At 34.4% G+C, this 13,583-nt stretch overlaps 1 protein-coding gene across 1 annotated transcript in view; it reads right to left on the bottom strand.

Moving 5' to 3' along the window:
• The window catches only part of EYS (EGF-like photoreceptor maintenance factor), a 1,514,868-nt gene that overhangs the window by 742,759 nt on the left and 758,526 nt on the right, over positions 1-13,583 (bottom strand). The window contains exons 20-21 of the mRNA XM_077903501.1: positions 13,185-13,309; positions 3,895-4,019 (exon numbers count right to left, since the gene is read on the bottom strand). Coding sequence (XP_077759627.1) covers positions 3,895-4,019; positions 13,185-13,309 — 250 coding nt within the window. The remainder of the gene's footprint in view (positions 1-3,894; positions 4,020-13,184; positions 13,310-13,583) is intronic.

The following is a 13,583-nucleotide window of genomic DNA, read 5'->3' as shown; positions in this document are numbered from 1 at the left end:
ATTTGAGGTGAGATACCTGTGAAACGCGATTAGAATAAGAAAACCAGTTTTTTAAAAGACACATTGAATTTTGTGAATGAAAGAAAATTCATCTATTTTCCTTAATGTATATTCATAGGTGCTTTCATTCTTAAAACCATCACAAGACTTCTGGTTTTTGGTCCATCTTGTGAGAAGCTTGTAAATCATCCCTCCCTTCTTCATAAACATAAAAAGCTGAACAGACTAAGAATCAAGAACTCTTCTTAGATAGGTCAGAGAATTGAGGTCACAGGGCAAGCTGCTCTCTGCCAAATCGGAGAAACAGGCAAGTGGATACAGAGAATCACAGCTTAGACAGAAACCACTGCTGACCCACTGCATACCAGGGTGTGAAAACAAACTGTAATTGTCAAAATTCTGGAGGTCCAGTGTGGACAATCTTGAGAGTTAAAAACTCCAGGGGTATCCAGTCTTAGGGGATCATAAGTTTTACCACCAAGAATTCTACCAGGTTCTCACGATGAAGATGGGAGAAAAATCATTTTCTACTTCCAGTAGAGAGAGAGTGTAGCCCTTCTGGAATACTCTCAGAACACTATGTTGCTCATAACAAGGCCTGATCTTGAGGAAGACTATTTTGCCAGAACCCAATCAATCTGGGAAAAAGGAAACACTCAATTCTAGCCCCATGAAGCTTTCTTGTCTCATCTAAGGGCAAGGGGGACTGAGAAGCACACGTGAAGGTCACAGCCCAGAGGCAAGGCACAGACAGGCTCACTAAAAGACTAAGAGCTAATCCTAAAACTATTGAAAGCTTCCCCTCCCTCCACACCTTAAACACATCAATTGGACTCCTTTATGATAACAAGGGGTTATAACTGAAAGAACTGCACATTTCAAGTCTGTTGAAAAAGTCCTAAAAAAACCCAGTGGTTGCAGGCAGGACAAAAACAAGGATATCAGTAGAAAATATAGCCTCTGACACCTATAGCAACAGGAAACAGTAAACATGGCCTAACACCTAGCCAGGTAGAAATAGTCTTATACTAAAGATCTACTTATATCAATTACTTATATCCAACCCACCACATTTGGCTATAAATATGAAATTACAAGGCATACTACAAGATGAAAGTACAATTTGAAGAAACAGAGAAAGCACCAAAATCAGAGTCAGATATGGGAGAGATTTTGCAATTATCAGACTACAAATTTAAAACAACTATGATTAATATGTTAAAACTTTAATAAAACAACCCCAACAATGATGACCAAAATAAAAATATACCATTTATAGTCTGTATTCCTACGGATATTAAAATTATATTTACTCAAGCTCACAGCCTATCAGAGTAGGCATTTTATTTTAAATATTTATCATAAATATTTATTCTAAATATTTTATTAGAATGTGATAATTGATATAATATTTAGTCTCTTTCCATCTATCCTGCTGTTAGAATGCCATAAGCTATCACCTCTGTGAATTGTCAATTTCTCCTTGTGCCCACTGTTTTCATGTTGACCAAACTATACATGCACACAGAATCCTTAATCCTAACACAAATCAACTTACTTGTCTTCCAATCCATCTGCTTTGTTTCTTAAGCTTCTCTCAAATTTTATATCTTTCTGTGAATGCCATTCTTTTTAAGAGTATAAGAAACCAATGAAGTTTGACATTTCACCATGATTATGAATCTTTTAAAAAAAATCCCATTTAGTCTCAGGATTAGTTGGAAAAGGGAGGGAAAAAATCTAAAAGGTGATATTTCAAGGACCTTATGTGTTTGCTATACTTGTTTTCAAAATAGTTTTTTCATTCTATTCTTTTATTTCAATATTTATGATTCTAACTTGACACTAATATTTCTCTTATTCCAACAAAGACTTTAAACATTTTCTTTGATTTTTCTATAGTTCTTCAAAATAATTTGTTCTTTCTTCGAACTGATAACTTATGTGCTATTTTCAAGGGTATACCTTGAAGTATATCTAATTTTAAATGTCCGTGATATGCATAACAGTTAAATGTTAAATTCTTTTTAATAAAGGAAATTTTATCTTTATCTTTTCTACTTATTTTAGAATATAACTAATGTATTAACAAAGTAGAATCTCCATTATCTCTTTATAGCTTTTTACCCAGACACTATCTCTTATTATAGTAAGTTTTTTAAGTTCTGTTTTAGCTTTTAAGTACTTGAGAGAGTAACTATAAAAAATCCAGTTCAAATTAATTTATTAAATGACTAACTAAAATACAGATGTATTACATCTAAGAGCATGTCTTAAAAAAGATTTTATTTATTTATTTTGAGAGAGAGATAGGGAGTTCAAATGGGGGGAGGGACAGAGGCAAAGGGAGTTCAAGTGGGGGGAGGGACAGAGGCAAAGGGCTTGAGAATCTCAAGCAGACTCCATGTGGAGGCCCAATGCAGGGCTCAATCCTAGGACCCTGGGATCATGACCTGAGCTGAAGTCAATAATTGGATGTTTACCTGACTGAGCCACCCAGGTGCCCTGAGAGAGCACAAGTTATAATTGACTCATATTCCAATGTGAAAGCATATATCCTGGGGATTAACTACTGAAAGGAAATTTAAGGATACTTGTCAGTAAATTCTTTATATACAATAAACTCATTTAAAAATGAGCATTTACTTTCCAATTATTTAGACTTCCATATATCAATCTTTATTGTCAGCACAATCTAGCTAAATAAAGGATTTATTTCAGTCTTTTTCTTTCCACTGATTCTTTAAGGAAGCCATTATTGGTGTAATTTGAGGCATCATAAAATTAACTTCTTAAGACCAAATACCTCTCATGCCCAGAGGTCACAGTGCCTAAAACTCTTCCTCAAAGATTATCCTTCTGTGATCACTAAAGAAAAAAACCTTTCCCTAGGGCAAAGCCAGGAGAGAAGGATCCTAAGAAAAAGGAAGGTGGCAGTTCTGATTTAGCTTATCTCTCTGGTAAACTCTCTCAGACAGGTGAACATTGGGGATACCCTTCAAAAGAGGAGAGTCTGACTTAAGCCCAGATTTTCTCAAATTATTTTGTTTGACAACAGTTATTGACGATTTTTCTGCAGAAGCAGATTCCTGCTTCTGACATTTCCTCCACATCTTCCAGCTCCAAGTGGTCTGGTTCTATTCATACTTATGCATCTTTCTTAGGTACTAGGCAGGTCTCACCTTCCTTTTAAGTCCGATTCCTTAATCTTGCCTTGGGTCATCTGACTGTCCTCTCTAATTATTTAGCCTTTATATCATCTTAGTCTAGTCTGTCGTTTAATGATATTTATACATATACATTTAAAATTCCTGACATTATAGTCCTACCAATTGCTATTCCCTTAGTACATTCATGTACTGTGGTCAGTTTTAATAAAGAAAGTGGTCAGAAGCTATCTTTTAATAGAGACATTTCTACCAAGGTAAGTCCATTCTAGTGTTAATGCAGTTTGGATCAGTCCAGACTTGCAAGGAAAGCAGATTCATCCTCCTTGGACATACAATACTCTGAGCCCAACTCTGAAAACAGTGCTATGTCCTTGGGCAAAACAGAGGTTCTGCCAAGACTCTGACAATATTAAATAATTCCTCTACTGGCATCCTCCTTCCAAATGCATTAAAACATTAAAGGACAATACATTAAGTGACTTGCACCCTGGTGTGAATCAATTTATCAGAATGCTTTTCTCCTGAAAGGAAAGGCTGAGGGTACATGTGATGAATGGACAAGATGGGAAAGGGGAATGCTGAGGAGGAGTATGTACAGTCAGAGAAAGAGAGAAATGCTAATATAACTTCTCCAACCTAATTTCCACCAGACGATTTTCTATTATTTACTGAATTTTAAAGACAATGAAAAAAGTATCACAACAAAACCATCAATAATCTTTACCACAAATCCAGATATGCATAAACATGTTGAGCCAAAGCCAGGTTCATTTTCTATGCATATTCCATGAACACATAAGTTGGAAATGCACTTCTCAAGTTCACTCTCACAGTGAAGTCTTGACCATCCTGTTAAACACAATTACAAAGCACATATTTAATTTTAAAAATAATAATAATAGCTTATATATATAGTTTATATATGCTTATACTATTTGTTATAATTGGACTTGATGTTTTATATAAATTATCATAGTTTATCTTCATAATCATTCTATCAGGTAGCTACTATTATAATCTCTATTTAGTATATGAGAAAATAAAACTTGGAGAAGATAAATAATTTGTCCAGAATTACTAGTTCTATAAAAATGGAAGCTAGCATATATAAAATAAAGTTTTGGCTTGTATATGGAGCCATTCTATACCTTACATATCCAAATGTCTTTATTTATTTTACCCTGGAACAAAGATATAGAAAATAATGGAATAAACACATCCCATACTTCCATTTAGTATGAATGTTAAATTCAAAGGAAAGCAACTACTTCAGATTTCTAGATATAAAATGTTTCTTATAATACTTGTAGGATTTTATAGGTAGTATTTCTTAATCTGGGGCTCTATAGAATATAAATAATATGTCTAAATCAGCTGACTATCAGCTATAAGAGTTCTCCTTAAACATAATGATCTCATTTTCCATACCAACAAACTGTATGCTTGTCATTTTTTGGGGGGGAGGGTGCCATTATTTTATCACCTACCTAGCAACCAACATTGCTAAGGTCTCTGCAAGATAATATCCAAACTATGGTTTACTAGGTACACATTAAGAACACTTCTAAAAAACCATTGATTTTTTTCCTATGAAGGATCTATTTATAATGTCCTTAATAGGGGATGCCTGAGTGGCTCAGGGGTTGAGCCTCTGCTTTCAGCTCAGGGCGTGATCCCGGAGCCTGGAATCGAGTCTCACATCGGGCTTCCTGCAGGAAGCCTGCTTTTCTCTCTGCCTCTCTCTCTCTGTGTGTCTCCGTGATTAAATAAATAAAATCTTTCAAGGCAGCTGTTATTAGCTTTTTAAACTATTTTTCTATGCATTATCCAGCAGCATTTAATCTGAACTCTGGCTATTGGGAAATGAGTTCTTATTCTTGTTCCTACTTAGCAACATATTCTCACTGTTCTTCCCTGATAAATTATAAGAGAACAATTATATAAGTATTCTGGGGTACCTAGAAACGATCTAATGCAATATAGCATCGTAAGAAGAAAAATACCACACAAGTTTAAAAGATTTGGCGGAGTCCAGATCAAACTTAGAAGGAGCTCCCAAAAGACTAAATTTACCAAAAAGCACATGCAAGACTCTTTTCACTTTGTAATTCTTTCATATGATGGCTTTATTCTGTGGGCATCTCTACTATGGAGGCTATAAAAGGTGATACAGAAAAAACATTCTGCAGAGCTTACAAAAAGCCACGGTGACCAGTCACTCACATGGTTGAAACTCACAACATATTGTTAAGCATAAAAGCACATTCCATAAAAATATTTACATTCTGATAACTTTTCTTATAAAAGTCAAATATATACAGACCTAGTAACATTGCTTAGAGATATACACATACGTAATAAAGTCCTAAGGAGCACTAAGGGAAATGTCAAATGTAAAGTTCAGAATAGTCACTATAGGGTGGTGGCAGAATTTTAATGTGTTCAGTGAGGGATATAGAAGAGGCTGGGAATATTGCTAACATTTTTTTCCTTGAAGCAAACAGGAGGTACACGAATGCTTACTGTATTATTTTATAAAATAAATATTCCTTGATTATATATATTCTTCTGATTGAATAGAACAATTCACAATATAGTTTAAACAATTAAAAATGATGTAGTTTTCTTCTTGCTTCTAATACTATGAAGGACATCATAAAACTTTAAACCATAAGATGGTAACTGTGAAAGAAAAAGAAATCATCATACTAGTTAAAAAGACAAGGAAGACTATATTCAAGAGCATTCTTATGAGAGAGAGAGAGATTATTGAAACAGAGAAAAAAGATTGAATTTAACTATGCTGAATCAAAGGTAGATGGGAGAATTTTCAAAAGCTGGAGTGGGCTAATGGGAAAATACTGGAGGATATTGGGCTGGGTGGAAGTTGGTCAATGTGCTTAGGACATCTTTGTTTGGTAACCATCATTTATTGACAGGAGGCTCCTAGCTTCCCACTGAGCCTGGTACGGCAGGTGGGGAGGCCATATCTCCTTCTATAATTACTTTTCAGAGGGATGGCTCCCAGGTGTTGGAAAAAGACATTTCTGGGTTGTAAAATTGGCAAGAGGCTGAAAGAAGGTTTATATCTCAAAGGGGTAGAGAAAAAAGTTACAATTACAAGTTTTCTGAAGTAACTGCTCTAAAGAAAGGGAAGTCAGGGGCCTACAGTCATGAAGCCTATCTAAAGTGTACTTAAGCTGAGGGGAATGTTAAGGATGTCTTGGTCAAAAACAACAAACTAGGATAGAAAATAAGTTAGTTAAGACTTGGCACAGAAAATAGAAAAAAAAATAAAAAATAAAATTAAAAAAATAAACTTAAATTAAAAATTAAAAAATTATTAAAAAAGAAAATAGAAACCACTCTAGGTATTTATGCAAAAAGAGAGAATAAGATGCTTACAAAATTATTAGAAGGAAGAGCTATAGGAGTAATTCCAATAACCATAGATATGACTCTCTGGGAGATGCCACCTCTATCATACACAGGAAACTGAGCAACATAAAAGCCACCATCAGAATTATTCAGTTTAAGAACTCATTGCACTAATTGAGGGAAGCTGGATTACGAGGAAGCCACCCACACAGTCTCTCTGGCTGCCTCCTCCTACCCTGCAGTTAGTGATTGAACGCTAGATTGCAGAGGCTCACTGCCATTCCTTATGGTTCTGCATTTTAATACACACAAAGTCATAGACTCAGAAAATCCCACGTGTCCATGACCTTGTCTACCAGCTAAAAATTGCTAAGATATCTAGAAATGACCTCCACTAGATTTTAGGTATGTTTATTACAAGTGGAACTCAAGTTATGTCACATCAGCTTCAAAGGAAGCCTAGATATTGTAGTTTTTTGTTTTCTTGTCCTTGCAATATAGGAAACCACAATAGACAGGACTGGATGCTGAGTGCCAATCATAACCGTTAAAATAGACGGATGGATAAAAAAATAATATGTGGTATATTTATACAATGGAATACAACTTAGCCACTAAAAAAATAAAAAAAATAAAAAAAAAAGAATGAAATTTTGCCATTTGTGACAAGGATGAATCCGTCACAGCACTCCAACCAGTCTTAGGGTTAACTTGCTTCAAGTCTACACACTCCTTACTTGCTGACCTAAGTCCCTTCATCTGTAACATAATTAATTTACTTTCTTTGAGATTTGCAGACCACTAAGCTTCAAGAGTAAAGGACCAGAACCTTCCCAGACCACAGAAGCCAGCAAGTCTGTTCAAACCCACTTCAGGATTCTGATTAGCGTAGCGATTTTTTTGTAAAATGTTTTTCTTTTTTAGGTCACACAGATGATTTTACTAACTTCCTTTTGTGCATCTGTAAACCTTGCCCTCCTCTGAAGAAATAAAGAGTACTCCTACACATCATGAAATACAAACTGGCTCCTCCTCACTCAATATAATAATATAATGTTTATAGACAGCACCATCGAGTCTTCATGAAATTAAGAAATGTTATAGACTACTACTTCCTTTGCTGATAACTTCCCTAAACACCTTTTAAACGCTTGGGCCAGGCATAAATTTGGAGTTGGCTTTTGGATAAGAGTCTGCCTTCTCTCCAAGTTGCTGGCCTCATGAATAAAGCTCAAATTCCTTTCCAATCAAAAACTTGTCTCTTGAGTAATGGCCTTTCAAGGGATGGGCAGCTGAACTTGGGTTTGGTAACAGGCCTATTAAGCTAAGTAAAATAAGTCAAATGGAAAAAGACAAATAGTGTATGATATCTACTTATGTGGAATTAGACACAAAACAAAACAAATGAACCAGGGAAATAAAAAAAACTCACAGAGAAAAGACTACTGGTAAAGAAGGAAAGGAGTTGGGGGTGGATAGAATAGGTCAAGGGAGTCAACTGTATGATGATGGATATAACTAGGCTTGTGGTAGCAATCATTTTATAGTGTATACAGATGTTGAATTTTAAAGCTGCATATCTAAAACTTATGCAACAAAAATATTTTTACACAAAGATTGATCAAAATTTGTGTCTGAAAAAAAAAAATTTGTGTCTGTTAACTGAAAAACGTGCTTTTGGTTACTAAGGGGAAGTGGAAAACAACCTATAACCTTTTACTTGCTGCTAGAAAAGATAAGATCTTTCAAACCCTTACAAAATGGAAGTAACAATGTAGATGCTTCATAAGTTTATGGAACTTATGGTAAGATTTGAATGAAAAGATTTGTGTAGGGGTGTCTGGATGGCATAGTGGTTGAGCGTCTGCCTTTGGCTCAAGGTGTGATCCTGGGGTCTTGTGCTGGGGCCCTGCAGGGAGCCTGCCTATTCCTCTGCCTACGTCTCTGACTCTTTCTGTGTCTCTCATGAATAAATAAATAAAAACCTAAAAAAATAAAAAAGGAAAAGATCTGTGCAAATTGCCGAATATAGTTTGTGATAAGTTTTTTAGAAATGTTGGTTACTATTATTTGTTCCCAATATCCTGCTGAACAAACTCTATGAATGAGCTTATTTTCCAATTCTGTGAATGAAGAAACAGATATTCTGAAATGTTAAGTAAAATTACATGAGCTAATGGGCTCAGGCTGCTTCATCCAAAATGATATATCTTACCTATAATTCTATATTTAGTTCATTACAATTTTTAGGTGATTTTTTCCTACAATTTTATCAGGAAACTGAGACTCAGAGAGTTTTTATAATAATGTTAAACATCTCCAAGTTACCAGGTCACAAAGCTGGGATTTGAACTTTATTCTTCCCAGATTCCAGATGTTCTTTGTTCATCACCTTGCTTCTCTGAGTACCACATGGTGTTGTGCTATTTGGAGAAAGGATTTAAGTATATAAGCAATGCTTTTTAATCAGTTTCATGGGTTTTTTTTTTTGGGGGGGGTTAAAAAATAACAAAATAAATAAGATGATGTCTTTGTACTGAAGGTGGTAATAAGAAATAAGAGCAGGACAAGGGAATATAAAACAAACAAATGAAAATTCAGTGGGTAAGATTTTTTTTTTAAAGAAAATATTTAGAAGCAGAGAAGAAAACACCCTTTGAATCCATGTAGGTTTGATGCCCATTTGTAATAACATAACAAGATATTCAGAAAATACTGTTTGGTGGTTACCAAAAGTTTTCATTAGCAAGCCAGAAAAGTAATCAAATCATTATGGTGTTAAACTCAGTAGTATTTATATTTCATGTATAATAGAAATTAAATAAGTGCTTACTGGATAAATCACATCAAATAATGAGGGTATAAAACAAAAAAGAATTTAGATATCAAACTGTAATAAGAATAAGAACAAATTAGGCTAATTTTAAGTTGATAGCAAAACAAGTTTTTGAATACTTATACAACTAGAAACACTGACCAATTTTAATACTACCATTCTCTGCCATAACATAGCAGTTATAGGAGTCTGAGTTTATTGATGAAAATAAAAGTCACTATTTGAAAGATTTATATATTTTACTTTTATTTCCTTTTCCTTCTTAGCACCAAGTGATTTGCATCTAATCTGGGGAAATAAAATAAAATTAAACTTAAATCTAAAGTGATTCTAACTAGTTAATATATTATACAGTAACCAAATGATATAAATTGAAAGTATTTTTTTCTTAGTCTAACTGTAGAACATGTAGAATTTATTTTTTACACCTAAATTACCATGAAAATACAATAGCATATACTCTTTATTTCATATTAATTATTTCGCTTTGCATGAGTTTTGATTAAATAGAAAGATCATTATGTATCTCCCCTGTTCTGAAATAAAAGTCATACCTCTGACTGAATAATTGTGAGTACTATGGCCGATACTATCTTTGTGTGCTTCTGTATTTTCTTGCCTCAAGGATGATGCAGAATTTCTGTTTCAAAATGAATAATGTTATTTTAAGAGCAAATTGTGTATCCAAAGTTTATATCATCACCCATATAAACACAGTTACATCCCTCCTGAGTATAAAAAGTATGTGGGCACAGTGGCTGCCCCAGGGACTGAGAACAACTCTGGGTAAAGCATTCACATTTCCAATGCAGAGATTGTTCTCTTCACTTTCAATTTGCTTTTAATGGGATAACTATGGTTTCACTTACTGAGTGTTAAACATTTTTTATATTACACTATAAATGTGATTATTGAGGTAAAACAAAAGGAACAGTGTCTTACTTCATAAAATAACCTGGATGCTTGTATTAATACTTCCATGGAAATGAGTTCCTTACCCACTTGAATTCACTACATAGGCAGAGGATGAGCTCATTCTTTCCTGAATGCTGCTCAGGTTGCAACCTTTGTACAAGGATCTCATGTAGAGAGGATGAGTGAGTTCTGAGATCAACCTTGTCAAGAATAGTACCTAATTAGCTTGGAGGAAAGAGTACAACAATCTAATTTGTCTGCTTAGAGAGACGGGAGGGGCTTGTGCTAACTATGGCCCTGTCTGTGATTATACAACATTGGCCAGTATCATAAAAAGATTGCACTTTCCAATATGTGCTGAAAGCTCTATGAGAATCCATTAGAATACAACCTCTCTGATGGATTTTGTGGCACAAAACTAAATAATATTTACAGTGTCTTCTAGCCTACTCATATCAAATTTAAATCTCAGTTGTGTTTTACAGATATAGCTAGTGAGGAAACTGGCATTTAATTTTTCACACTGTGTTCTGTCCAGAATATTGCAAGTGTCTTATATCTCTCTTTGGACTAACAAGTAGAGGAGAAGGAGATAAAGGGATAAATTACAAATTTTCAGGTACAGAGTAAGAGCCACCTAAGATTTTGACCATAGAAGAAGAGTTGTTACATGAAGACATAACAATTCTGATATTGGCAACACGATGTGAATCTAAGATTTCCAACTGATGAAAATAGAATATGGGAAAAGTTTATAGTACATAACTAATTTAAAGACAGAGGTAAATACTTGGTGAAGGTAGGTTTCTATTAGGTACCATGAAAGGTAAGGATGATGGCATGTTTTAGACCAGAGCTTAAGAATTATCAACATTATTTAAGGCTGTTTTCCTCCATGGATAAGAGAGGAGTGGACCAGTATAAACCAAAGGAATTAGACTTTGTGTCTTTCTATGACATTTGGGAAAATGCAAGTTGATATGAACTATACAGAAAAGTGGTAAGTTCTCAGTTATCAGTTTTTGCTTATCAAGCTTTTCACGAGTTAATGAGACAAATGTGGGTGAGTAACCTTCCTGAAAAAGTCTCATAGATGTTAGAATTGCTAACATCTAAGCTGCAAAACACTGATGGATCTTACCGGTGAAGCTCCTTTTTTAAAAAATGGTTGTTTATTTTATTTATTTTTTATTCTAGTTAGAACATTTAAAATGATATCTGTCCTTTTAGAAAAATCTTATGTGTATAATATAGTACTATTAAATAGGCACAATGTTATACAATAGTTCTAGAGAACTTACTTAACTAGCATAACTGAAACTTTATGGGAAGTTGCTATTCAGTGAAGGCCCTTCTTTGGAGAACATAAGAAATGAGGATGTAACACCAGGCCAGACTTCCTGGCTCTGAATCTCAGCTTTGCCCCTGATGTGCTATGGGAGATTATTTCTCAACTGTCATCATAAGGTTATGTTCACTGCATATGGTAGTGACAATAAGCATTTTAAATGTTCAGACTTCAATAAAGGCATTTTTGCTTAAAAGAAGAAAAACTTTTTTTAAAGACTTTATGTAGTTATTTGAATGAGAACACAAGCGGGGTAGGGTGGAGGAGAGGGACAGAGCAAGAGGGACCAGCAGGCTCACTGAGGAGCAGGGAGCCTGACGCAGGGCTCGATCCCAGGACTCTGGGTTCATGACCTGAGCTGAAGGCAGATGCTTACCTGACTGAGCCACCCAGGTGCCCCTAAAGAGGCAAAACTTTTAGAGTCATTCATTCTTATATCAGAGAATTGCAATGTTTATTCTACTTATTTTATCTGTAAGAGTTATAGTTTTATGTAGAGGTGGCTATTTCAACATTCAGGTAGAAATGTTTTCAGATGCTCTATCTGACCAAAAAAAAAAAAAAAAAGCCTAGTATCAGTATGGGGTATTCCAAAACAGAGGAGAACACTGAGTGAATGTTGAACATGTCAACAACACATCAATGATACTCAGTTGATAAGTATTCGCTAGTTTGTTAACTTCACATATACAGAAGCCCTAATACCCACAAGGCTGCCTGGCTGTTATTCCCTCAGGGGATCCAAATAACCAGAGACTCAGAATCCCAGGGTTTCCACAACCAGTCTCAAGTCTTCAATGGAGTCTGTAAATAGAGAGAATTCTTTTTTGGTAGCCAAAAATATCCCACATATATTCCTGCAAGATTATTACTTCTCAAGGAAATTCAGGCATTCACTATGATGTACCTGACTGTTCAAGATAGGATGAGTGACAGAAGACACAGGAAGAAAGCAACAAAGTAAAAAATCTGCAAAGTTAGAAAACTAGAAGAAAGAGAGGGAAAAAAGATGCATGGACACAAGTTGTTTATATTGATGTATACTTAAAAAGAATATGGCCAAAGGCTGAAATGGCCAAAGCATCAATTATTAATGAAAAAAATTTCCCTGAATAAAATCATTGTATTCATCTTGTCCATCTCTGTAGTGACCATTGTTAGAGGTAATAATAATGTTAATATTAATAAGAGCTAACATTTACAAAGGACTTGCTGTGTGCCTGGCACAACTGACATAAAGATCATAATTATGAAGTTTACATAGATGTAGAAAATGGCTATAGTGAGTTATACTCTAAGCAGCAGGATTTCTTGCTAATAGACTGATTTCTTATTAGTCTCACAGAACATCCATTTCAAAAGAACAGAACATGAATTTCATATTTTTAAGTGTGCTCATTGCTTAAATCTTAGCTGATAACCAACAACATTATTGGTGAAGCACATTGTCAAGTTCATATTAGATACACATGCATACATAAACACATATTTTGTAAATATATAAAGTATGCATGATTATAATTTTTTCAATAATTACCTTGTTGACATTTGCAAATATATCCATTGATGTGATCTTCACACTTTGCACCTTTTAGACATAGTGATGAAGAACATTCATTTATATAAATTTTACAAAATTGTCCAGAAAATCCAGGAACACATCTAAGAAAGAAAAGTAAAAAATATATAAATATATACATGTAATATGCATGATCCTATATTATGGAGTTAATATTTGTCATATTTGAATAAAATTAAGCACATGAAGTAGTTTTTCATTAAGGTTGATTTATGAGAGCTAATTTAGTTGATATTCACCAGTATCTTCAATGAAATTAAGGCCCATTAACAAAAAGCAACCAGAAACAAGGAAGGAGAACAAAAAAATGCTCAGGTATCATTGAGCTCAGTCATTCTAGATTTAATTCTTTCCATT

This window comes from Canis aureus, chromosome 7 (genome assembly GCF_053574225.1).
Source record: "Canis aureus isolate CA01 chromosome 7, VMU_Caureus_v.1.0, whole genome shotgun sequence".
NCBI lineage: Eukaryota > Metazoa > Chordata > Mammalia > Carnivora > Canidae > Canis > Canis aureus.
The sequence above is the reverse complement of the archived record's forward strand: the minus strand, read 5'-3'. Positions and strand labels throughout refer to the sequence as shown.